Source organism: Rhizophagus irregularis, chromosome 21 (genome assembly GCF_026210795.1).
Source record: "Rhizophagus irregularis chromosome 21, complete sequence".
NCBI lineage: Eukaryota > Fungi > Glomeromycota > Glomeromycetes > Glomerales > Glomeraceae > Rhizophagus > Rhizophagus irregularis.
This window is the reverse complement of record NC_089449.1, coordinates 2305180-2331218: the sequence shown is the minus strand read 5'-3', so window position 1 is coordinate 2331218 and position 26039 is coordinate 2305180. Positions and strand designations below refer to the sequence as shown.

At 27.2% G+C, this 26039-nt stretch overlaps 6 protein-coding genes across 6 annotated transcripts; 1 reads left to right on the top strand and 5 right to left on the bottom strand.

The window, feature by feature from the left end:
- Positions 1–392: 392 nt before the first annotated feature.
- OCT59_013927 (uncharacterized protein) lies at positions 393–4598 on the bottom strand (the record flags this gene model as incomplete). Its single annotated transcript, XM_025313267.2, has 8 exons — positions 4200–4598; positions 3643–4131; positions 1701–3560; positions 1538–1636; positions 1304–1423; positions 1050–1225; positions 907–980; positions 393–825 (listed from the first exon to the last, which is right to left on the bottom strand). Exons 1-8 carry the CDS (start codon positions 4576–4578, stop codon positions 393–395), a joined length of 3630 nt encoding a protein of 1209 aa, XP_025187611.2. The 5' UTR covers positions 4579–4598.
- Positions 4599–7673: 3075 nt separating this feature from the next.
- On the top strand, positions 7674–9867 carry OCT59_013926 (uncharacterized protein; the record flags this gene model as incomplete). The annotated part of the gene is made up of 16 exons (XM_066141842.1): positions 7674–7703; positions 7784–7819; positions 7895–7925; positions 8004–8051; positions 8136–8166; positions 8268–8288; positions 8364–8383; positions 8482–8513; positions 8586–8639; positions 8710–8748; positions 8817–8849; positions 9026–9043; positions 9126–9164; positions 9237–9461; positions 9553–9670; positions 9749–9867. 14 exons carry the CDS (start codon positions 7674–7676, stop codon positions 9243–9245), a joined length of 441 nt encoding a protein of 146 aa, XP_066001935.1. The 3' UTR covers positions 9246–9461; positions 9553–9670; positions 9749–9867.
- A 5648-nt stretch (positions 9868–15515) lies between these two features.
- Positions 15516–16901, bottom strand: OCT59_013925 (uncharacterized protein). Its single transcript, XM_025313265.2, has 4 exons — positions 16302–16901; positions 16066–16222; positions 15745–15977; positions 15516–15651 (listed from the first exon to the last, which is right to left on the bottom strand). Exons 1-4 carry the CDS (start codon positions 16875–16877, stop codon positions 15628–15630), a joined length of 990 nt encoding a protein of 329 aa, XP_025187609.2. The 5' UTR covers positions 16878–16901; the 3' UTR covers positions 15516–15627.
- A 993-nt stretch (positions 16902–17894) lies between these two features.
- OCT59_013924 (Rho GTPase) lies at positions 17895–18948 on the bottom strand. Its single transcript, XM_025313264.2, has one exon. It carries the CDS (start codon positions 18896–18898, stop codon positions 18329–18331), a length of 570 nt encoding a protein of 189 aa, XP_025187608.1. The 5' UTR covers positions 18899–18948; the 3' UTR covers positions 17895–18328.
- Positions 18949–19692: 744 nt separating this feature from the next.
- Positions 19693–21204, bottom strand: OCT59_013923 (uncharacterized protein; the record flags this gene model as incomplete). The annotated part of the gene is made up of 1 exon (XM_025313263.2): positions 19693–21204. One exon carries the CDS (start codon positions 21202–21204, stop codon positions 19954–19956), a length of 1251 nt encoding a protein of 416 aa, XP_025187607.1. The 3' UTR covers positions 19693–19953.
- A 332-nt stretch (positions 21205–21536) lies between these two features.
- On the bottom strand, positions 21537–25773 carry OCT59_013922 (uncharacterized protein; the record flags this gene model as incomplete). Its single annotated transcript, XM_025313262.2, has 4 exons — positions 21537–24307; positions 24387–24583; positions 24658–24806; positions 24903–25773. 4 exons carry the CDS (start codon positions 25771–25773, stop codon positions 22363–22365), a joined length of 3162 nt encoding a protein of 1053 aa, XP_025187606.1. The 3' UTR covers positions 21537–22362.
- Positions 25774–26039: the final 266 nt, after the last annotated feature.

The following is a 26039-nucleotide window of genomic DNA, read 5'->3' as shown; positions in this document are numbered from 1 at the left end:
GTTTTAGTTGTTCCATCAGTCATAAAACTCTGTAGCTGTCAAAAATATTTTTTTACAAATTCTGGACCTTGGTCTGGGTTCCTTTGGAATCGTTCTCTTACAGAAAAGAAGTTACCAAAAATTTTATGACGAAAATAATTTTTTGGCAATCAAAATTTTATCAAGGCTATGGAAATGTCACGAATGTCACGTTAAAAAAAGGCCGATCATTTTAAAGAACTGCAAAGATATTTATTAATTTTATTGAAGAAAGCTTTTTTTACATTATCAATTTTATAAAAAAAAATGTTCCTTTAAATCATTATATAATTTATAAACCGAATAAACCACTTTTTGATGTTGTACAAAAAAAATTTGCATGTGGAGACAAAGTCCTCCACAAACTGTAAGTTTTAGTTTCTTTTTAATAATAATTCCATAATATTTTCCATTTGTTGATTAAGTTTATCCATTTGTAGCGCAAGTTTATCCATTTGTAACGCATGTTTATCCATTTGTTGCTTAAGTCCAACATGTTGTTTTGGAAGCTCTTCTTTTGTTTGTTCCATTTGCTTCTCTAGTTTATTTTCTTGTTCTTTCTCCTCACTGTCTTGTTCTTCCTCATTATCTTTTTCTACTCCAATATTTTTCATAATAAATTCCATTTGTTGTTTAAGCTCTTCTTTTGTTTGATCTATTTTGTTTTCTAGTTTATTATTATCATCAGCAAGTACCACTAAATTTCTTAATTCCTCACTGATAAGTGGAGGATAATTAAATACAGTCTGTTCGTTATCAATTGCATTAATTAATTTACGAGCCTCAGTAACAGGTAAATCATAATAACTTAAAATAGTTAATTATGTTAATAAAATGTAAAAAAAAATTTAATATTAACAGATTATATACAGTATAATCAATACTTACATCCAATTTGGAAACCATTTCTTGTTATTACGTTGCCATGGTAACATATAAAATAATTCAATCTCCATAATAATCTTTAAAGAAAATAAAGTGTTAGTTAATAAAATAAATTTGATATAATTATCAATATAAAAAAAGGTTACCTTTGCTTTTTGAAGTAAATATTCTTCTTTTTTGTTATAATCACCAATTGCTAAGTTTAGTAATCCAATAAATAAATTCATAAGATAGATTACTGTAAAAAATGTAAAGGTAACCAATAAAACGGTCATAGTAGGATATTCACGATAAGTAAATGATGATAAAGATCCGGAATCACCTATAATTATATTAAAAGTTATTAAAATATTTTGTTTTTATTTAAAAATTGGTTTATAAATAAAAAGTAAATTATTACCAGTGATAAGTTTATATACTGCTAAAAGAGAAGTGGGGAACCAATTAAACAAATTATCACTACCATCATTAGTAATATTTGATTTTAGCACAATAAAAAATGCTTGAGCATATCCAAGTACTATAAAAAATAAGAGCACTAAAAATGGAAAAACTCTTTTTGCAACACCAATAATTATAGCAAAATAAATTCCAAATGATTCAATCACTCTAAAAAATAATAAAAATTTGAAACTCAATAATATAATAGATATTGCCATAAGCCAAAGTGGTTGACTTTTGTCAATAAGCCAAAAAATGGATGTTATAACGGGTAAAAGATATGCTCCTACATCTATTAATGATTAAACCAAATTAGTTTCATTTAAATGTAAGACAATTAAATAAATGTTTCTTACCAAATAAATTCCATACATTATTAAAATATATTTTATAATTCCATAAAATTCGTCGAATTTCAAAAATTAAAAATGTTGAGCCAAATATAATGGAAATTATAAGAAGTAATTTAAAATAAAAATCAGAGAGTTCTAATGTAGAAGCTAATGAATAACAAACATAGAAAATTGTATAGAATAGCCAAATCAGATAATAGTAAACTCTTCCAAAAGTTTCCCACTTAAAATCTATAATTGCAGCAAAATTCCACCAATTATAAAAATGATTACTATCTATATTACAAAACAGAATAGATTTTGATTTATATAAAAATTCATTCCAGATACTATTACTTTTTGGTATCATCATGATTATTTTTAGTCCTGTGATCATTTTTTTTAGTATTAGTATTAGTATTGTACTTATTTTTGATTTGATATCATGATTTTTTCCAGTCTCACGGTTTTCATGGTCATTATTTTTGGAGTCATGATTCTCATAATCATCATTTTCGGTCTCATGGTTTTCATGATCATTATTTTTGGAGGCATGGCTCTCATAGTCATTATTATTGAAGTCACAGTTCTCAGGATCATTATTTTCGTTCTCATGATCATTATTTTCATTCACATGGTTTTCATGATCATTATTTTTGGAGTCATCTTGGTATACACAAATTTGAGGAAAAGGAACAATAAAACTGACTGTTTGGATTTCTTCCTTTATCCTTAAATGCTGAATTAACCATTTATATATTGATGAAATAGCCTTAAAAACATTTTTATCCATATGTGATTCTTTAATGTAAATATTTGTGTATGAATGAATTGAAGTATTTTTTGAATTTCTAATGTTATTACAAAAAGGAGATAATATAATAGAAGTGTATGAGATATATTTAATTATGTAATCAGGATAATCATCACACAATTTTGGTAAGTTTAAACTAATAAAAGTCATGCTATTTACGGAGTAATTTTGAATTGATTCGATAGTATTATTAATAATTGGTCGAACAACACTATCGCAATTTTCTTTAATTGCTATTTTTAACATTTCAATACCAAATTTTGATGATACTAAATTATCACTTATAACATCTTCGGCTATTGTCTTTCTATGATTCGTATTTTGCCCCATAAAATTTGGTAATGGTATTGAGTCTTTTGAATCATTAAATTCATATTTTAAAATTCTTCCAATAAGTGGCTTGTAGTGCTCATTAACAAAATTAATATCGTAAATACTGTTACGATCTTTTTCGAATTTTTTATAAATATCATTCCAATCATTATTCTTCCAAAAGTATCTATTTTTAAAACCTTTATCTAGTAATGCAAAAATCTCGATTGCTTCCATACTAATTATTATCAAATCCTGGTTATTTAATAGTTTATATGAGAGTATATGAGGAAATGGAATACAACACGAAATGATATCATTATGTTCAAAAGAAATTTCATCATAAATATCATTAGGACGAAGAATATATTCATAAAGATCTCTATTCTTAAGTTTAATCTTATCATCAGGTGATGCAACCTTTTTAATGTCCGCTCGGTCAATGATTTCCTTAAACATACTTTGTATAATATTAAAAACAGATGAAGTATAAATACTATTTCTATATATGACCTCGTTTGATAATTGTTGCAATTTATTTTCATCAGATCCATTTCTGACACAAACATTACCATTATCAATGAAAATTTTTCTGTTTAATTTAGTTATCACACTTGTTTTATTAAAATCATTGGAAATATCAATTTCATCATAAGCTTGATAAGGATCTATGAGTTTATGAACGTTCGAGTAACAATTCATGACTAATCTTTCAGAATTATTTTTCAAAGTTATGAATTCAACCGGTTCCTCACCATCTGCGAATAAATTATAATTAGAATATATGAAAAATCCACAGTAACAAAGAAATATTGTATGTAATGTAAAAGTAATACCCACAATTTTCATATGAAATCAACATTCCATTTTTCATTGAAAATATGAAGCAATAATATGCCAATAACGTTTGATTTGTATTCATTACTACCATACTCGAAAGAGAATTTGCATTTGCAATGTATTGTCTTTCTAAATTCATTTTCAATAAATCAAATTGAAGTATTGTTGTTTTACAACCTTTAACAATTAGAAATAACTTTGTTCGACATATAGTACAACGCAAGTTTTTAACTTGACCATATAAACTTTCAGGAATTTCTATATCATTAATTTGAGAATATTCCCAAAGAACTGTATTTATTGGTCTATCTTTTAAACAGTACTTGTAAATTTTGCGATTTCTTACTGATACTTGAATTAAATCATTAGGAAGGAATCCAATAGCATCATTTGAAAAAAATTGGTAAATGTTTTTTTCACAATCAACGGGCTGTTTTAGTTTAAGAAATCGTTCATTATTAGTACGATCACTATTTAAATCAATCAACCCTATAATTCCAAATAAGTTATTAATTAAACATGAAATTAAATTACTTTGAGTTAAAATAAATACCTACAATGCTTATTATAACCATATAATGACAAGATTTTTTTACTTAGTAAAGTGCCTAAACGTAAGTTCAAGTCTTCGATTTGATCAGCCTTAAAATAAACATCGGGTTGTTGTGGTCCATTGTTTTTAGTGTTAACTGACCATCCAAGAAATGATTTATCTTCTTTACTATAAGTAACAACATAATCATCTGAACTATATACTTCATTATAAGTACTAGTATCATCCATGTATTGAGAAACAAAAATTCGATCAATTGATCTCCTATGTTTTTCAATTTCTTTCCTAGGTTCTTTTATATTATCAAAAATATCATCCTTCGTTTCTGATGGAATTTCTATTGTTAAAGTATTATTTTGAGTTTCAGCTTCTTTTTCATCCATGATATTACGTGAATGAATTTTTATTTACGAAAAATATTTTTTTTTTGTGCCTTTTATAAAAAACTGACGACTATGACGACTGAGTTTATAAATTTATTATTTTATTAAATTTTACCATTTATATTAAGTATAATAAAAATATGCACGACAAGAAAATTTATTGGACAAATTAATATTTGTGTTTTGGTACAAAATTTTGCGCCAGCAGAAAACAATAGAAAATTTTTTTTTTTTTGTGTCTCGTCCTTATTTTATTATGCAGGATAAAATAGGAATTACTAGAATCTGTGCTAATCAATTTTTCTTCTATTACATGTGAAACTTCGAAAAATGTTTTTTTTTGCGCCTTTTATTATAAAAACTGACGAGTTTATAAAATTTATTTATTTTATTAAATTATACCATTTATATTAAGCATAATAAAAATATTCCCGACAAGCAAATTTATCGGACAAAAAAATATATGTAACAGTGTAACAAAAAAAATTGGAATTAAAAAATTGTCCGTAACGCCATGATGATCAATGGTAAATTATAATTAAACCTATAATAATAATTTTTTTTATTTATATTAAAACTTTTTATAACTAATTTAGAATTAATATGTATTTCTTTGCATAAAGTGCAGTAGATAGTTAAAAAAAATTTTTTAATTTATACTTTTCTATTGGTCTTGATAATATTTGAGAAATTTTCAATGACTTTGTATCCATTCTAAATTCATTATATTTCTTCTTCAAAAATCAACACTTGTAGTTAATTTTCTCAAGAAGTAAAAAAGCATTATGATCATGAAAGATGTCAAAATGTAGCCCTGATATTCAAATTTATTATGCATTTTAAATGATAAAAATTGGACTTATTTTGAGCGAACTACACGCATTTTTGTAATTTAAATAATTTTTTGCTTTTTTATTATATACCGAAATGGTATCAAAACAATATTTGAATGTTTTTAATTAAATTCAATATACAAATGCTTTGTAATCTTAATTTATTTTTTTGTTATATTTTTCTGTTCAAAGTAAATATTTACAGCGAAATTTTTCAAAAAATAATGAATCATAATATAGATCTTGATCATAGGTTTATTTATTATTCAATTTATGCAAAGAAAATCAGATTTATTTTACGCATTTTTATTAAATGAATGATATTCCAGTTTTTTTTGTTACACACCGTGTTTTGGTACAAAATTTTGCGCCAGCAGAGAGTACAATAGAAAAAAATTTTTTTTTTTTTCGCACCTTTACATCTATATTAAGTATAATAAAAATAGACAAAAAAGTAAAAATTAATATTTGTGTTTTGGTACAAAATTTTGCACCAGCAGAGAACAATAGAAAAAATTTTTTTTTTTTGTATCTCGTCCTTATTTTATTATGTAGGATAAAATAGGAATTAATTCATGTAACCAAATCTTCTACTACATGTGAAACTTTAATTATTTTATTTATGTTTGAATGCATGATGAAGATTTTAAGATTAACTATCTTGTCTCCCTTTGCTAAAAATGACACTTTTTTAGCATATATTTTTAATGTTTTGGTAGTGTTTCAGAAGTATTTATGTAATTTAAATTGAAATACATTTTATAGCGAAAAACTTCACATCCTTATCGTTAAAAATAATAAAACAAAGAGATAATCATAAACTCCGTAGCCGCGCTCAATTAAGGCAATGTATTACTAGACCTACACTAAAGATGACTTTAGTAAGGCTTTATTTTTGAATTAAAAGAAACTTCATACACTTTGCCAGCTGGTGGGATAGCTTATGACCTCTAACCTCAAGTCAGTTTATACTAAAAAACCCACATTGCTAATAAAAGTATAAAGTAATAATATTTTAATTAAATATTAAAATATTTTTTTTTTTAGTTGTTTTGTCGTTTTGTGATGGTTAAGTATATCAAAAACGTAATCGCAGAATTTTGAGTAAAAGAAAAAAATAAAAAAAATAGTTTATTCGTGATTAAAAATAGTTTAAATAGCTTATATTTAAATTTTAATTTCGCGTTATAACAATTTTCAAAAATAAAAAGTATCGACCCTTTTTAATGTCACGTGTAACTGATAGGCGCAGTTCAATGACGGATAATCTTCTTTTAAAAGCTTAACGTCTTTCCCACCCTCTCCTTTGTTAATTTCTTTTTTCACAACAGTGACGTTAACGAGCTATGAGTATGAACAACTGACAAAAATTAAAGAAATGAACAAAGTTCCCAACGGTTCGAAATTAAGAAAACCGAACATCTCGCAAATGGTGCTCTTGGGTGAGTTTTTTTTTATTTTTTCGATTTTTTTTATTTTTTTTTCGTTTTATATAATAATTTTCTTTTTTTTAATCATTCGGCCTTTAGCCATAATATAGTTGGCAAAACAAGCAACATTTATTATTCATATAAATAAAAAGAAATTATTAATAGAATATGAAGTATTTCAAGTTACTCAAAGGATTTTTTTAATGATATTAAATGGAATATTTTCAAAATATTATATTTATTATCCTTGTAACGCTTGGGAATCGGTAAGAGAGCAAAAAAATGTGTGGGTTTTGGGCTTTTTTAAAAGAATTTTATTAATAAAAAAGTTAACGAACTTTGGAATTTTATTTTTCCATTTTTACCTTAACTTTAGGTAACTCGTTCTTTTAGATAGCTGATACGGTTAGGGATTGGAATCGATAATCGAATCAAAATCGAATCTCATTTGTTAAAGAGAAAATTGAAATTAAGCAAAAAAATTAATTTAGCATTGCATCCAAAATTAAAGTGCATGATTTAAAATATTTTCAAAAAAGAAAAATTGATCGATAATGCCCTTCAAAAACTTAAAAATGACAAAATGATCGGCAATGATCGGCAATGATGTTATCAGTTGGATATTAGTAACGATATATAATTTCTTAATAGATTTTACAATTTTAATTCAGAATTTATATATTTACTGATCATGGAATTAATTATCAAAGCTTAGAATGGATTATCTTTTAAGGAACAAAAAATCGAATCTACAAAGATTCGATAATCGATTCCCATCTCTAGATACGGTACCTCAGATCTTTGAAATGTGGGATTTTGACAAGGAAAGACAATGAAGTTTTTTTTTGACGCGTGGACTTTGGTAATTCTTTTTTTAGTTTAATTTAATGAATGAATGTCGTGATTTTTTAAATTATTTTTAACGAAATTTCAGTTTTTTAGGTGGCTTTTTCGGGGTCTTTAGGTGTGCAGATTACGGTATGTTTTTTATATTCTTAGACTTTATATATTAACGTAACATAACCTATCGATTTCATTTTTATTATTTTTTAGGTAGTCTTTAGCTCTTTAGATGCGGGTTTTAGTAAGATATTTTTTTTTCTAATTATTTACTTTAACGTTAACGAACGAGTACATTACTAACTTTTTTTTCTATTTTTAGACAGCTGGCTCTTCAGTCTCCTTGGATGCCTGCGTAGTATTTTAATAGGTAGACTCGAAAATATTTTTGAATTGTCTCTTTTGGTTCTTTTGGTGAAACGTTTTACTAACATTTCGATTTATTCTTTTTTAGATGACCAGGTACTTGGACGCGTAAATTTTTGGTAGGGAATTCTGAAGACTGATTTATTCAGTTTTTTTTCTTTTATCAAAACGTTATACTAATATTACTAATATTTTGATTTATTCTTTTTAGACAACCAAGTTCTTGGGCGCGTAGATTTTGGTAGGGGATTCTGAAGAGTTTTTTTATTAAATTTTATTCTTTTATCCTAACGTTCTGATTTATTCTTTTTTTTAGGCAGGCGGGTTCTTGGATGTGTAAATTTCGGTAGGAGAGGTATTTTTTTTATATTCTTAAACCTTTTTATTTTAACGTAACATTAACTTAACGACTTCATTTTTTTGTTACTTTTTAGATGGGTTTTCAGCTCTTTGGATGCAGGTTTCGGTAAGATATTTTTTTTAAATTCTCTTCTTTGACGTTAACAAATGGCTACTATCTTTTTTTTTCCTTTTATAGATGGCTTGCTCTTCGATCGGTTTCCATGGATATATATCTTTGGACGCGAATTTTGCAAGTTTTTCTTTAATTTTTCTTTTAACAAACAAATGATCACTAATATTCATCATATTTCTTTTTTCAGATGGTTGGTTCTTCAACTTCTCGGACGTGTAAAAACTTGGTAAGATGCTTACTTTTTTTAATTCTTTAACAAAACATTTTACTAACGTTTATTTTACTCTATTTTAGGCTGCCAGGCTTCGTATTTATTGCGAGAGTATAGTACGTATAGATATATTAATGGAAATATGGCCACTCAGTTTCTTGGGGTATTTGGACATACAAGATTTTGAACAGTTGAGGCGTCAACATTAAGTATGGGAACCACAAAAAAAAATTTTTTTTTAATTATTTTAACGAAACGTTTATTGACATTTTATTTTCTTCTATTTTTTTAGATGATGCGTGAAATTTCAGTGAAGTGTTAGCCTTTTTACTAGTATCTTTTTTAATTTCTTTTTAACGGAACGTGCTAATGTTTTATTTTTTCTTTTTTAGAGGGCTAGTACTTCGGATCTTCAGAAGCGTGGATTTTTGGTAAAGTTGAAGCTTTTTTCCAGTAACCAGATTTAACAAAATATTTTCTAACATTTTGTTTCATTTTTTTAGATGAACTAAAGTGTAGTAGATTTTCAGTTGGAAATAACTACTATCACGTTCACCTGAATGGTATTTGCTTTTCATCATCATGTTCACCTAGATGGCGTTCAAGATCTCATTCGCCTACATCCCATTCACAAAGAGAGAGAGAACGTGCAGACAAATGGTCGGCTAATCAGTTTTGTATTAGATGATGGACTGAAACCAAATTTTGGATTATGCAACAGACACAAGGTATTAGGTTAAAAATTTTAAACCACCTTTAGATGTTTCTTTGACAAAATTACAGTACTATATTAACATTTTGTTTTTTATCTTTTTTTAGACGATTCCCTTAAATATCCTTGAATGTGTTCCGGCACCACTAGTCCAAGATGAAACTGTAGACGAATCCATCTTGGTTTCTAATCCCGGCTTTTCAGATTTTGGATGCGTAAATTTTGGTAAGGGACGGAATATATTTTTTAATATTATTTTAATGAAACGATCACTAACATTATAACATATCGTTTTTTTTGTAGACCAGTTCTTGGAGTATTTGGACGTGAAAAATTTGGTAATATAATTATATAATATAATAATAAGTTAATAATATTATGTAAAGATTGCACGATTAATAAAATATTAATTAAAAACTACAAAATCGTTACAAAATTATTGCATGATTATTCAGACTAATTAAAAAAATAATACAAAATCATTATAAAACTATTGCTTAAATAATTCAAATCCATTTTAAAATGTATTACAAAACCATAAAAAAATAATTACGAGCATGTTGAGATGAAATTATAAGCCTAGATAACATGGTTGTAATACATTACAAAATATTTTTGTAGGGTTTTTGTAAGGCTTTAGAAATACTACAAATATATGTCAAAAAAAGTATCATTTTTAATAAAGGCGGTAATACTTGAGAGAGCGTCTGATGATGATAATATTTAAGAAGATAATAAAACCTTTAAAGATACCAACATTGAAGGGCTTTCTCATCATTAATTTTTCATTTATTATTTTGATTTTTTTTACATCTTCTCTTAATATACTTTTATAATGAATATACAACTAAATAATAATAATTTTAATTCTCCCCCTTTATTTATACATTTCTTTCGTATTGCTACTTTAAATATTCAAGATATAAATTATACATTAAAACAAAAACAAGTTATAGAAATGCTCAAATTAAACCACATTTCTATTCTAGGCCTATCCAAAACTAAAATCAACAAATCTCAGTCTAAGGTTGTTTACAACTATTTACCTAATTATACTACTTATTTTGACAATGATTCAGCTTTTCCAATAGGATTGGGTGTTGAGTGTTGACATAATCATTTCTAATGATTATAATAAATATATTCACAAATACAATGGTTACGAAGGTTATGTCTATTACATGAATCTTTTTATGAAAATTAAAGATTATACAAATTTATCTTCATGCTTCCATCATCAATAATAGAAAAGATATTGAAGACATTCATTAATATATTTTTGACTTATTGGAATCTGCTCATAACAAGAATTACCACATAATAATTATAGGCGATTTTAATATTTCTTATAAAAAATACAAACAAAACTACAGACATATCCATTAGTCTCATAATATTCTACATCAAATCAAGCATAATTTTAACATAAAAGATGGTTATAAGCTATATCATTAAGTGAATAATGCTTACATATTTCCCCAATTATATTTCAATTCTTTCTACCTGAATAGATTTCATTTGGATCTCATGCTTCTTAATTATAGAATTAATTTTAAGTAGACTCTTTACACCGCAATTCTTCAACACTGATTATTATTACGCTCTATATATGAGTTTTTTACCCTTAAATATCTTCGAGAAAAACTCAGAAACTGCTCTATATCAACATAAAATCAAGAAAAGAATCTATGATTATGATTCCATAGATGACAAGAAATGTCCATATAGTGAATTGAAATCTTGATAGTGATCGGGATCTAAATTACATATGCATCCTTTAACAATATCACTACACCTATGCCTTCTGACAAGGCTTAACTTATTAATCATTAATAAAGGGAAGGGTATATGGGTAAGTGTAAAGAATTAATGTGCTAATAATAGCGTAAAAATACAATATGCTAAATCTAAACAAGGTGTTAGTATTATCGAACGTGATCACTTAATTGCAGGATAACACTTTTTTCTTATGCAAGATGCTGTTGAAACCAGACCACTCCTGAAGAGCAATGTAGAACTTGAGTTAAATATCTTCATGTAAAAGATGAAAAATTCAATAATTCGATCACAAGATTAATAGGTATGACATCTGCAGAAGCAATAGAAAAGAAGAAAGTTTACGCTAAATCTTCTTGTAGATATGATAGACCTATTGGATATGATGAACCACATTTTATCCTACAATGATAATGTCCGTTACCTTCTTGAATATGGTGAACTTGAAGGCAGACCTAAATGGAGAGATACGGATCTGAACTGGAGTCCTGAAGTTTACAATATTGGAGAAGTTCGTGTACAAAAAATCAGCCATTCCTTTATAAGTTACTTGGTGGACCTGAGCGTAGATTTGTTAGGGAAGAGCTCTTATGGTGTTGAACTACCTCCTAAGAGCATCCTTCTTCAGTAATCTTCTTATCAGTAATTTAAATAACAGATATAGTATTCTCAATTTTTCGATTGATTCTTTATTTATACGTGAGCAATGAATAATTGCTAATTTTCTAAACTAGGACATAGAATCGGATTTTAAATAAATATTGCGGTTTATTTGATATGATCTTATTATTTCTAAGGACTTTAGATTTTTGCAAACGAGTAATGATTTTATGTAATTTCCGCAATAAATAAATATCAGGTGTTTTAAATTTGCGGTCTATTGCTATTTTCCACTAAATTTGATGAATGTTACAATATTACATGATAATTGTCTAACTTTTGCGTTAAATTTAACTCCTATTACACTATTTAACATTATTTATTCCATAATATTGATATACATTTGCATTCCTGGATATATCTTGTCACAATAATCTATCACTAGCGAAATTATTCCATTAGGCAGGACAACTTCCTTTTCTATTTTTATCGTTTAACGAGAAAATTAGTATCTATTTTTTCTGTATTACTCCAACTAAATTAACACTAATTATATGTATAATTGCGTTTTATATTAACTTTTTGGGGTCTAATTATTTCGGTTATTATTTTGCGACCAAGGGCTAAAATGAATGGCTTCATACGACGATGAGAACCAACTTTACCATTTTTTCGTGGATTTTCACATAAAATACCGCACAATGATACTAATAAATGTTTCCTTTTCGATGTTTTATTAAAATAAGAATTTTTCATTTATTAGTTTCCTCTAGTCCATTTTTCCTTGCGATTTCTATATCATAATGCATATAGATTCCTCTTGATTGTACCTAAAGAATTCAGAACATTGAGCTGCACTTTTTTTAGGTAATCCTTCGGTATATTCCATATTACAAATTATTATTAAGATTTGTAATTATTTTGAACTTACCGGCCATTGTACACCTTTTTGTAGTAAAAGTGAAGGATAAAACTCATTAACATCAAATTATATCGCTTTACCTTCATATTTCTCAGCCAAAATTAATGATCCAATAAAAGCTTTAGAAATCCAAAGCTCTTCGCTACTAGTTAAGGGCCACTTGCTTTTAATAGACCTTTTGTAACATTCTGAAATAAACGCAATAAAGTAGCTGCATAAGTACCAATCTTGCGCATATCAATAAGACCATTACTTTCAAAAGAAATTGCAATAGACTCATTTGTATACTTTTATGAGCTTCTTCAGTATGTTATACTATCGAAATTCAACTTCATTGCTTTTTGATTGCTCTCTATAAAATACCATCTAGTAGAAGTGACTCGGGATGTGGAATTATATCATCCGAATGTGTATTACTGCCCTAAGAAGGAAGGAAATTGCCAAAGAGATCGCCAAGCGTGCCAAAGATAGAACCAAATAAACTGCTCATTTTTTTTTCATCCTATAACCGACTGTACTATATATTCAATTGCAAAAATTAATCGCAAAATTTTAATTAATTCACTAATAATCTTTTCTCATGCCAAAGTCTTAACAATTCTCTTTGCTGACCGCATGGAATGCATAGTTGTGTACATTCCCACAAATCAAGCAGGCTTAGTACCTTACTTTTCAACTACTAAAATTGAACATTAACTCAGCCATAAATACGAAATATTTCAAACTTATCAGTAATATTAGCCACCAAAAAAATGAGAGTTTTGCGAAATTTTACTTTAAACAGCAATCTTTAATATAATTTGCATCATTTTGATTTACCACCAGTACAAAATACAAATCGTAGTTGGATTAGTAGCAAGATTTTCATTTATTTGTTCATCTTTTAGAGTTATCATCAGAAGCGATAATAATCTTTAATTTATCTTAAATAAACTCCTCTTTAAAGTGAGGCAACCTATTCCTACACTAAATTCTGGCGTTATCTAAACATTTCATAAATTTAAACATGCTGATTATAGTTTAACGCATAAATCACGTGATTTTCTATAAACGAGTTTATAAGTAAATATTAATTTTTTTTTTTTAAAGAATTGTTGACTTGTTAGATATTAATCAATTAATCTTTACCGGTACCATCTACTAGATCAAAAATATCATAATGATAACTAACCGTAAGAACCGATATTTTGTCTAACAAATAATATATTTTTCAAATGTCTCTGATATAATTTCATGAACTTAATTTATGATTTGTACTTTTGTGGTAATGTTTTTGCAAGGTGTTGTATGAAACAGATAAAAACTTTATGACTCCAATCCTCATAAATTTATGTAGATTTAACATAATTATTATTTTGATCGGTTATATCATATTACCATATAGTAGCATAATAATTATTGTTGGATTATAATAGTCTAATGGTGATATATAAATAATATATAAATATGCAGTACATATATAAAATTAGAACAAATATATGCATACATTTTTTTTATAAAAAATGCTGTAGAATGCCAATATATAATCAGCAAGCTAGTTTAGAAAATATCAAGTCCTTGTTTCAAGTTACAGAATATATAAGGGACTTTTATATTCCAAGTATTTGAGGCAATCACCCAAGGTTATCCCAGTGATTTTTTTATATGCTCTAACTCGGCATAATAGCCTTTATTATATAGTCTCCTAGAAAGATAGAAATAGACAAAAGATTCTCTTATACGATATAATCATTGTTAGGAATGGTAATCCAAAATTAATAAGAATGTAAAATAAATGCATATATGGCCTATTGAGTAGCTTTTATATAATTCTAATCTTAACTTTCTTCATACTTTATAGCTCTCTTCAAATCTTTGTGGGACAATAATATATCTTATTAATATTGTTTTAATTGTTTATCAAATAATATTATCTAAATGTTATTTATTTATTTGTTGATTATTTATAAAATTTTTAAATTTAACACTCTCAAATACTTCCGATAACAATTAAGAATCCGCGTTTTATCGTTTATTTATGAATTCTTTCACAGTTTCTATATTCTATTTCTATTTCTATTTCTATTTAATTATTTCAAACTTGTTAGCAACTACTGTATCTCTTGTAACTTAGAATTTGACAATTTGACATCGCAGTCATCGCTTCAACAATGAGTAAGAAATTCCTTCATAATTTTAATATGATTGTTACCATCCTCTTTCCGAGATGTGATTCTCTCTAAAAAATTAGCGCGACTGTTAATAAGTGAGTGCAATCACTTTAAATAATGTAATCATCAATGGTATTTTCATAATTTCTTCTCGTTGATTGAGAATTTATTCAATTTGTTCCACAAATTAAGTTGTTAATTTAGCTAGTGTTCACACTCTATTTAAAATTTAATTTAAACAAATAAAGAAATATTGAATAATTAATCATATAGATCATAGATCAATAAATCCGGAACTAATATAACCTCTTATGTACGTGATATCCAACATGTTAACTTAAATAAATGATCTGAAGATCAATTGAAGGTTTTTTTTTCACCGCCTTTAAAGAATTGAGATTATTGTACGTAATCTCATGTTCGAAAAAAATAACGATGGGCTTTAATACTGCTTTAATATAATTTTATTTACATCCTTAAAGTTATTTTTTTTTCACTTATTAATTAATAAAAATAGAACTAGAAATATTAGAAAATTACAACACTATGGTCATTTAAATAATAAAGGAATACACTTAGAAAATAAAAATTTATGTATATATATATATATATCGATATATGTATATAAAGAGAATTTCATAACTTTATTACACCCGTTCGCATTTAATCTGATAATCAACACATTTTGGCTGATCTAACAACTTATTTTTTAAAAAAATTGACCAATTTAAAAGTTACTTAATAAGTTCAATACACCACTATGATTTTTTTTTTTAAAAAAATAATTAAATTATTAGAATAAAAATCAAATTATTATTATACATAAATTTTTATAATCATTCTCATTTTACCTCATAATTTGGCTCTTCGCTATCTTCAATATATTCACTAGAGACAACTTCTTGAAATGTTTCGTTACCAACTTTAAATGTGGCTTCATGACTAAGTAAATAATATTCTTCTATATCGGAATAAACAATATTGATGATGTCTTGTGATTCGACAAATGAATTGATTTCTTTTGATTTTAAATTTTGAAAGTACCAATAAAAACTAGTACTTTTATTAATAGTATCACAATATGCTGTAATTTTAAAATGATTTAATTAGATTAATAATATCTAATATATATATATATACAAAATAGTATTATTATTAATTATTATGATTACCATTAGTAGAAGTATCAAAGAGAGCTTTATTTGTTTCTTCATTTATCAAACCAATTCTATAATCTCCATATTCGACTATATCACCATTTTTTTTACATCCCATAGATGTAATAATCCATGTCGAATCTGATGTCGGTAAAGATTTGCCCGCAAATACCTTTAGAAAAAAAAAGTAATAAAATAATTAAAATAATTTAAAATCATGAAAAAAAAATAGGGACAAAATTATTACGTACTATTTGTTTTTGTGATTTTTCATAACTTTTATTTATGCTCGTTAAATATTTCCCGGTAGCAACGTGTCTTAAAGCAACGCGAGATCCATATTTTATCAACGTTTGTTTAAAAACAATATCTTCAAAGTTTTTTATCAATTCATTTGTTGAATCGATATTTTCTACTCGATTAACAAATTCCTTTTGTAAATATCGACTTTCTTTTAAAGTTTTACATAAATATCTCTTCATTTCATTAATTTCTTTATATATTTCCGCATTATAACAATATGTAAGAAATTCTTTCATAAATTTAATGTGATCACCACCATCGTTTTCTGAAATATATTTCATAGAAGATAATTTTCTCTTAGCATCATCTTTAGATATTATAAAAAATATATCTTGCTTTAAAGCTTTTATTAATTCATCAATGGTATTTATATTATGTGAAATATTAATTTTAGGATCAATTACTAATTTACATATTTTCAATATTTCTTGGTCAGTTGTAATTTGTCTTAAATAACAAAACAGTTGAATTTGTTTAATCCATTCTTCTGGGTGAATTGTTCCATCATATTTTGGTGGTTCCATGGTAAAAAGATAAGTTTTTTTTTTAAAAAAAAAAAGGAAAACGAAGAAGAAAATTAAAGTAAATTAATTTATAAAAATCATTTTTAAAAATGTAGATCAAAAAAATATATCATCATATGATTTGTCAATATATGTAAAGAGTAACGTGATCAAAGTTACGCTTCCCGCAGAAGATACAACAGATACTTCGCATACTCACTAGTCTATCTATAGTGATTTCCACGCAATTTTTATAATAAAACACGAAGTTTTTAAAGTTAATCGGCTAGTTGCGAATAATAAAGAATAAGGAAAATGGGAAAATCATTATAAGTCCGGAACAAAAATTATTACTATTTAAATAACAATCCCTAAAACTTTAAAACTTGTAAAACATGTGAAACGTTTAATATTTTTTTTTTTAGAAATCGAACGGGTGAAACTTAATAATTTATAGTTCGATCTCATGAGATATGACGTTTAAAAAATTATTTATGATCAGATATAACGTGGCGGAAATCATCATGTCTAACCGGCTCCTAAAAATATAATGCTTTATTATTAAATAAAAAATGTTGTGAAATGAAATATGAGTGGATATTAGCTATAAATAATTTAGAAAAAGTTTATTCAAAATTGACAATTAACGATCAACAATGTCAATTCTTTCTCGACTATGAAAAATGACAAATTAAGAATTTCTGAAATTGGTTCTAAAGTTCTTAATCTAGACTTTTCCTTTGGTAATCACGTGACTTCAATTAGGCTGTGGAGGCGTTAATATTCGGTCGGTATATCTGATCTCAACCGTTTTGTTTTTTTCTTTGACGGCTTCTATAGAAATTTCTCTTAAATTAACTATAATAGTCAAGTAATAATAATATTTCTGATACAAATTCCCTAAAAAGAATTTTATTTTTCTCACGATCCAGTGATAATTCGACAAGTATCTCTCGTGCATATACTTCAACCAACAGATAAACCGAATTATCTCTCATGCATATACTTTAACCAACGGATAAAACGAATTTAGAATTTACATTAGAATTTACAGTTCAATAAGATTCGAAGTTTCGAACGAATTTTTATTGGTCATGTTCGTATTACGTACAGTGATGTCATAAAAATGTACACCAAAAAAGTTGTTATTGAACGAAAGTTTTTGATTGAAAAAGACTAAAAATAAAAAAAAAACACAGTATTCAGTGGTTTAATTCAAATTAAAGAGTAAATTTTTTTTAAAAAAAATCTACGGTTAAAAAAGAATCTCCGGAAAATTAATTTCTAATTTTACAATACATCGGATAAAACTTACAGAAAGAAGAAATTAAAATGTATATAAAAGAATATATATATATATATTTATATATAATTAATAAAAAAAAAAAATTCAAAATTCAATAAACTAATCTAATTTTTCCCAATTTTTTCCCCCTTATTTCTTTTCTTGATTCATAAACCAACTTTTCTTTTTATAAAACTACACAACAACAATCACTCGTAGATTCATCAACATTACGAAGAGCCGCTCTTACAGCATGTTCAAAAACGTTATTAACACCATCGTTAAATTTAGCAGAACACTCCAAATGAACAGCTCCAATTTTATCAGCAACTCGTTTTCCTTCTTGAATAGTTACAAGTCTACGTGATCCATTATTCACATTTTGATCATTTCTTAAATCTGTTTTGTTTCCAACTAGAATAATTGGTAAATTTGGACAAAATGATTTCACTTCTGGATACCATTTTTCTTCTATGTTTTCTAAAGAATCGATAGAGTCGATAGAATAACAAATTAAAATTACATGAGCATCAGGATAAGAAAGTGGTCTTAAACGATCATAATCCTCTTGACCCGCTGTATCCCATAATGCTAACTCAACATTTCTTCCATCCACTGTTATATTTTTAACATAATTTTCAAATACTGTTGGTACATAAATATCTGGAAATGTGCCCTTTGAAAATACGATTAAAAGACATGTCTTCCCGCACGCACCATCACCAACTATTACAAGTTTTCGATGAAGTTCAGACATTGTATATTTATATGTGTGAATGAAAGAAAAATATTAAAGAAAAAAAATCCAGTTGAAAAAAAAGGGGAATTTTTATTTTATAAATTAGCCACAAACCTGCCCACAGTATTGTACATGAGTACAAACTGTTTTTGTACTCGTAATGAGTTACATTGATTGACCAATCAACCCAACAAACTAGGCCCAAAAAAAAAAGAGGATGTTGGATATTAACTAACAAAAAAGGCAAATAAATAATACATTTTTCATGTTATCTAATACTAGTATTTTAAGTAAAAATAACTTTATTCATTCAATTGACCGCCGGGATTACAACAGATAAGAAGACGATAAGACGATCGCTTCCCCATACAATTTTCAATCGGACTTAAAATTCCGATTGTGTGATTTACATGTGTTCATTTGTTTCTATCCAAGAAATAACACATTTTTAATTTAAAATTATTAATTAATTAAAAAAATTTATTTGCGTTTCGAAACTTTTCTATAAATAAAAAATGATAATCTTATTTTTTTATTAGCTCTTTTCTAAAAAAGTTAGTATTTTATGTTATATTTCAATCTTTGGTTTTCATTATTAAAAAAACCCAGCGAACATAAATTGTGGAACTATGAGCGTCAAGTCTTACCTAAATTTGTTTGTTTGTTTTTATTGTCGTTATGCGGTATTTATTATTTATAATTATTATTGGATCAACTTTAGTATTTAGTAATCCCGCATTTCCGTTAGTTTACTAAGTAAAGAGATTCTTTAGTAATCCCGCATTTCCGCTAGTTTACAAGGTAGGGATTTAGGGGTAAAATTAAAAATTATATTTATTTGTCAAAATAGTAATAATTAGTTTTAATATTAAGTATTTAATCGGTAATTTACAAGTTAAGTTTTATAGTAGACTTTTCCAAATGATTTAATTGTGATGTATTAGTATTACATCCTTAAATTGAACTAATAATAAAAAGTATATATTGAAGAAACAAATATTTCTATTCTATTCAATCTAAAAAAAATTAACATGCTAATATAATTGTCGTTTGATGCTTCTTTATGATCTAACTTAATCATTCTCAGCTTCGCTACTTTCTTCCTCTTCATTACTATCATTACTATCATCGCTAGTTTCATAGAAAACTTGATTGTTCTCATATTCTTTTAAATCATTATGGGATTTAAATTCATAATCATATAATCGACATTGATCGAATTCTGGAATATAATTTAAAATAGCATTAACTACTCTACATGAATAAAAATCAAAATCAAGGTTTCGAAGATTAACATTAGCTGTTTGGATCAATCCAATTATAAAGTCATCTGGAAAATAATTATAATCATGTTTATAAAAAAATATAATCTCCTTTAACAAAGGAAATGATCTTGATAAAGAATTAAACCTTTCCTTTTCTAATCCAATGCAACGTTCCAATACAAGCCTTTCCAATTTTTTGCAAGTTACAAGTGACTTCAATGCATCATCACTTATAGTATCGAAATTACAAGTATTCATTGTAAGATTAATAAGTGAATCTTTTTGACTGGAAAGAGATTCTAAAACTGATCCAACTAAGTATTTTTCACTGAATAAAACAGATAAATTTTTCAGCGAATTTTGTGCTCGGATTATGGTTGCAAGTGAATTGGCAGATTCCAATGTTGTAACACTAGTTATGATAGTAATTAAATTTTTACAAATAGTAAACAATCCAGAATAAAACTTAGAATAATCTCCGCCAAAAGTAATGACAACGCGTAAATATTTTAAACATTTGTTCGCATTAGTCATGTACGGAATCAAATTGATATCATCTACAATAACAGCATAATCAATACTGTATGGATATACTGATCGTATATATTCGATAAGACTACTTCGTCTTAATATTAATGAGCTTATCTCATGAAATATAAATCCAGTTTTTTTGAACTTCCCGATTAGTTCTTCTTCATCAAACTGATTATTAGTAATAAGATAATTTCGGATTCCATCATACATCTTATCCAATTGAAGAGATCTAATAAAGCATGCATAATCAAAAGTCGTCGTCTGAAAAGGCGGTGATTTTGATAAATCAATTTCTTTATTAGTCAATAATGATCTCGATTCTTCATCTAAAAGTGATAAGAGGATTTTGACAAGTTTATCAGGGAAGTCAGTCGATCCAAAAGGGTCTTCCCATATTATAGGAACAATTATTCTACACCATTTTCGATTAACAAGTGCTGCAGATAATTCATGTTTTGATGCATGAAAATCGTCTTTAAATTTTCTAAAGACCTGTTCCAATACTTCAGTTGAAAGTCGATTCATTATAACAATAGTCGGTTAGCTAAAAAATATAAATTTATGTTAATAGACTTATCACGTGTTGATTTAAATATAGGAGTGGAGTTTTTATTATTTAATTACTTACAATTGTATACTGTACTTATTATTTACATAAATTAGAAACTGGAGAAGACAATTGTAGATTATGCGAAAAATCTCGAAAATCTGGGTACTATTAGCTATAAAAAAAATATATAGTTACACAATTTCTTTAGAACCAATAATATTTCTACGATAACTAAACTATTTAGTTTTACAGTCTCTATAAAATATGCATTATGTTTCTATCCTCGAATCTAAATACATTCGAACTTCCAAGAAGGAACTGCAAAAAGACTAAACCAAAGCGTAAACATGAAAATAACGCACGTTATGTGTGCTGGAAACTTTGCCGATTTTGCTGAATTTCTGAAAGGAAATATAATGAAGTAATATAGGTACTCTACTATAACAAAATAATTAATTCTTAATAAGCATTTATAATATCTGATATTATACGAAATTCCACGAATATAAATACCTTTCCTTTCTCGCTCGGTTTCGCGCCTACATCCTATTCTACCTCAACTTGAGAAAGAGATCGGGAATTTTTAGATATCGGATCAACATGGACAAAAAGTCAAAGCATAATATTGTTTAGATGATGCCAATTTATGGATACCCAAAAACAAACATTCATTTGTGGAGGCGTAACAGATTGCTAATTCCGTGATTTAAATATTTTGACTCTTATCGAGCAAAAGTGTTTTTGTGATGATAAAAGATCGATGCAATTCTTACTAATAGTTAGATCCATTGCATGGAAGAAAGCCTGAAAGCCTGCTTCTGAATCGGCTACATCGCTCCTTTCAATAGAGGCGGATGTTATGATGATATCTTTATGAGACAAGATTGGTATCATCCGAGAGAATAGTATGGCTTAGTTTGTTGTGTCACGTAGAAATTGCAAAAAATTGGAGCTAAATTTTATAATTCAAATTCATATCATATTACAATTAATGATTAAAAATAATTTAATTACATAATAAATAATAATAATAAATTACAAATATTAAAAATATTAAAAATATTAAATGTCAAAATTATTAAATATCAAATATTCAATTATACAAATAACTTGTTGTTATTTATACAAAGTCGTTAATTTAATTTAATCTTTTCTCTCATAACAACCCAAGATTTATGATCATCATTAGCATCTTCTGGTATTTCAATAATATTGCCAGATTTATTCACATCATCAATTTCCCAACCTCTTACTTCAACTTTAATATCATTACTATGAACCTGTTCCCAACTATATACCATTAATGTAATTTTATTTTCTTCATTAAATTTTAATAAACCGTCCATTAAATAATAATTATGTTGCGAAAAATCACCATTTCCGTAGTATCTTCCAATTAAGGTATCATTTAAAAATATAAATGAAGTAAAAGCTCCGAATAGGACCAACCTTAATGGAGAATTTATAATTTCTTTATATTTTGGATCAACAGGATGTTTAAATTTAAAACTCCACCACTTAACCCCTTCATCTGGCATTACCCCATAATCACTTATACTACTACTTTCAATCCACCCTGTATTCTTATGTTCATCTGGAAATCCACTCGTAATAAATGGTATTTCCAATTTTCTAACATCAACTCCACAAATTTCCCATTTAACCTTTGATAAACCAGAAATTTTTGCTGAAATTAATCCCCTTGGATTTCTTGCATCATTAAACACGACAGATTGTCGGCTAATTCCAAGATTATCAACTAATATAATTATAATATTATCTTCCTCATTAACATTAACGAATTTTGTAATATCATATTTTTTATCTCCTAAACTTGCAAATAATTCAGGTCCCATTTTCACTCCTGGAAAGAATAAATTTTTACTAAAAGTCATATGACCTCCAGCAAATTTTCCATTAACAAATATGGTACACCTATGTCGCATATTAACGTTTAATTGTATTTTCCTGTTTTTTTTCATGGATGGAAATTTTGCTCGATATAAAACGTGACCTGATGCATAATGATTTTCAGCAGCTCCGCCATTCTTTAAATCAATTTCTCGCCATTCTAAATCCGAAAAATTTGTGATACGTGTACTCCAATTAAATAATTCTGGTGTTGTATGGACAGCTGAAGGTTTATTAAGTTGTTTCTTATAAATAAATGGAAGAGAATAGAAAGAATTCGAATCTACACGAGTATGATCAGATAGTTGTCGTAAGGACAATATTGTGATTTCCTTTTCAACTTCTCCATATTCTGTCTCAATGGTGTTATTTTCTAGATCAAAATAAACATTCTGTGTCCCCCAACTAACTATTAAAGGTGAATGAGAAAGATTAAATGCTCGATTATGTGCTTGAGCCCAATGAGGTTCATCAAAAACTGCATGAAGTGTACCAAGCGAATCATTATCTAGAGCTAATATAATAAGTTCTTTTGAATCTTCCGCATGCCTGATCCTTGCAAATCCAATTCCATCATTAAATGAAACAATATTAATAGAATCACCAATATTTCTTACTGATGAACGAAGATTTCCATCTACGTTGATTTCGCCCTCAAATGCAAATTCTCCACCATCATTAACTGGAATTATCCATATCTCTCTTCCCGGATCACTTCCACTTGGTGGATGTAAAATCCTCAAATGAATAGGTATTGAAGAAAAAATAAGTTTCAATCCTGTTGATGTTACATAATTACCTAAAGCAATGAAGGAACTCTTATATGGTAAATAACATTGCATGCCAAATAACACTTTTTTTCCTTGAGCTCCAATATAATTAACAAAAAGTTCGAATTTTGGACTCTCTGTCTTAGAAAAATTTCGAAGAAAAGTAAACACAACAGCATTACTTTCTTCACCTGAATCTACCACAGCTCGTCTTTGTAAATTGAAAACATTCTTGATTGATGCTCTAATGTTTGGATTTTTAACGCGTACAGTTTTTGCAAAGACGTCCGAAAAACTTCTTGCAAAGAATAGCCCAAGACGCAAATTTCTTAGCCGAGCTGATATATAACCAGATTCCCGTATACATGCGGAGTAATCATATGAAGTAGTTCCGTCACTAAATACAAAATTGGATAAGCAACTCGTAATAAAATTTTTTTTAAAAAATTGCAAATTAAAAAAAATTCTAAATATACATGTCACCCAATGTTCCCCAATTAGTCCCACCATAGACCATGTAAAATGAAAGCATGGTGCATCCTTGTGCTAAAACTGAATCATAAACGATTCGAGTAAATCTATCTCCATAAAAATTATAAATATCATCAAACGTATGTTTTGACTTATATGATGTATACCATCCACCTTGCAATTCTGGAATGAATATGGGTGACTAAATACAATAGACAGGTAAGTATTAATTCTGGTCTTTTTTATGAAATTATTAAATAAATAAACCAAATTTACTTTTGCTGCATCATGGCCAAAGCTTCGCACTTCTTTTTCAAGATGATCTAATGCATTTACCATATCTTTAGGATCCCAAGGTTTCCATTTTTTGGGATCCTGTTCTGAACAAAAGTCAAATGGAGCTGGAGAGTCTGACGGCGCGAATACTTGTAAATGGAAAAGAACAAATTATTATTTTTTTTTAATTTATATATTAAACATGTATGTATATATTGTATAATATTTTATTTCTTATCACTTACTAAAATATTTATCAAATCCATATAAATCTAATCCGAATGATCTTCGATTAAAGAAATTAGTTGATGGCTTAGCATCATATTCAGGTTTTGCAATAAAAGAACCTGATTCATCGGGATCATTTGTAAAAAGGGGAACTGTAATTCCACAATCCCTTGCTACTTTACAAAGAAAACGCATTTCATCATGTAAGCCAAATGGAATCTTTCGTGCTTTTTCAAATAATTCATTTTCGATTTGAAGTGCAATAACACATCCATTAGATTTTTCAGTAATTTGGTGACGCGCTAAGATTGGTAAAATATTCTCAAACCATTCTTTTTCATATTCCGCAAAAGTTTTATCGTACTCTTTAAATCCTGTGAATTTAATATGACGTATTCTATGTTTTTCAGCAGCTAACCACAATGGAAATCCTCCCACTTGAGTTTCAGCACAAATATAAGGACCTGGTGCTGCTAGAACATAAAGTCCCAATTTTTCGCAAAGATTCAACAAATGATTAACATCTCTATTGCCATCAAACTTATAAATTCCCTGATCAGGATTATGAAATCCCCAATGGAAATAAATTCTAATACAGTTAAATCCTCCTGCTCGATACTTTTTTAGCACACTTTCCCATCTTGATTGATCAGGAAGTCGCCAATAATGAAATTCTCCACTAAATATTAATGTTGGATTTTTATGAATGTATAAACAATGTTTATCCCAATCAAGAATATGTCCATATTTATTACGATTATATGCACATTCAGTTGTTGTTATAGGCAAAGTTCCTTTACGGCTTTGTAAAAGCCAAACATAAAAAGCCACGAAACCAGTTGGAATAGCTAAAGCAGTTACAGTTACAGCTATAACTTCTGCAATCATGATTAAAAAAAAAAAAAAAATTCATGCATGCATTATATTTATTAGCTATTAAGGCATTGATCTTTTCCATTATTTTCTCCATTATATAATCATATGACCCACAAAATAAAAGTGATAAGGTACAAAGTCGATCGGCACTTTTTACGCCCATCAAACAATTATCTGATAAACAATTCCAATTTAACATTAGTTGATATATAATGGGAAGATAACGATTATTAAAAGTTGGTACAAAAATTAATTTTTTTTTTAAAAACTGTACGTCC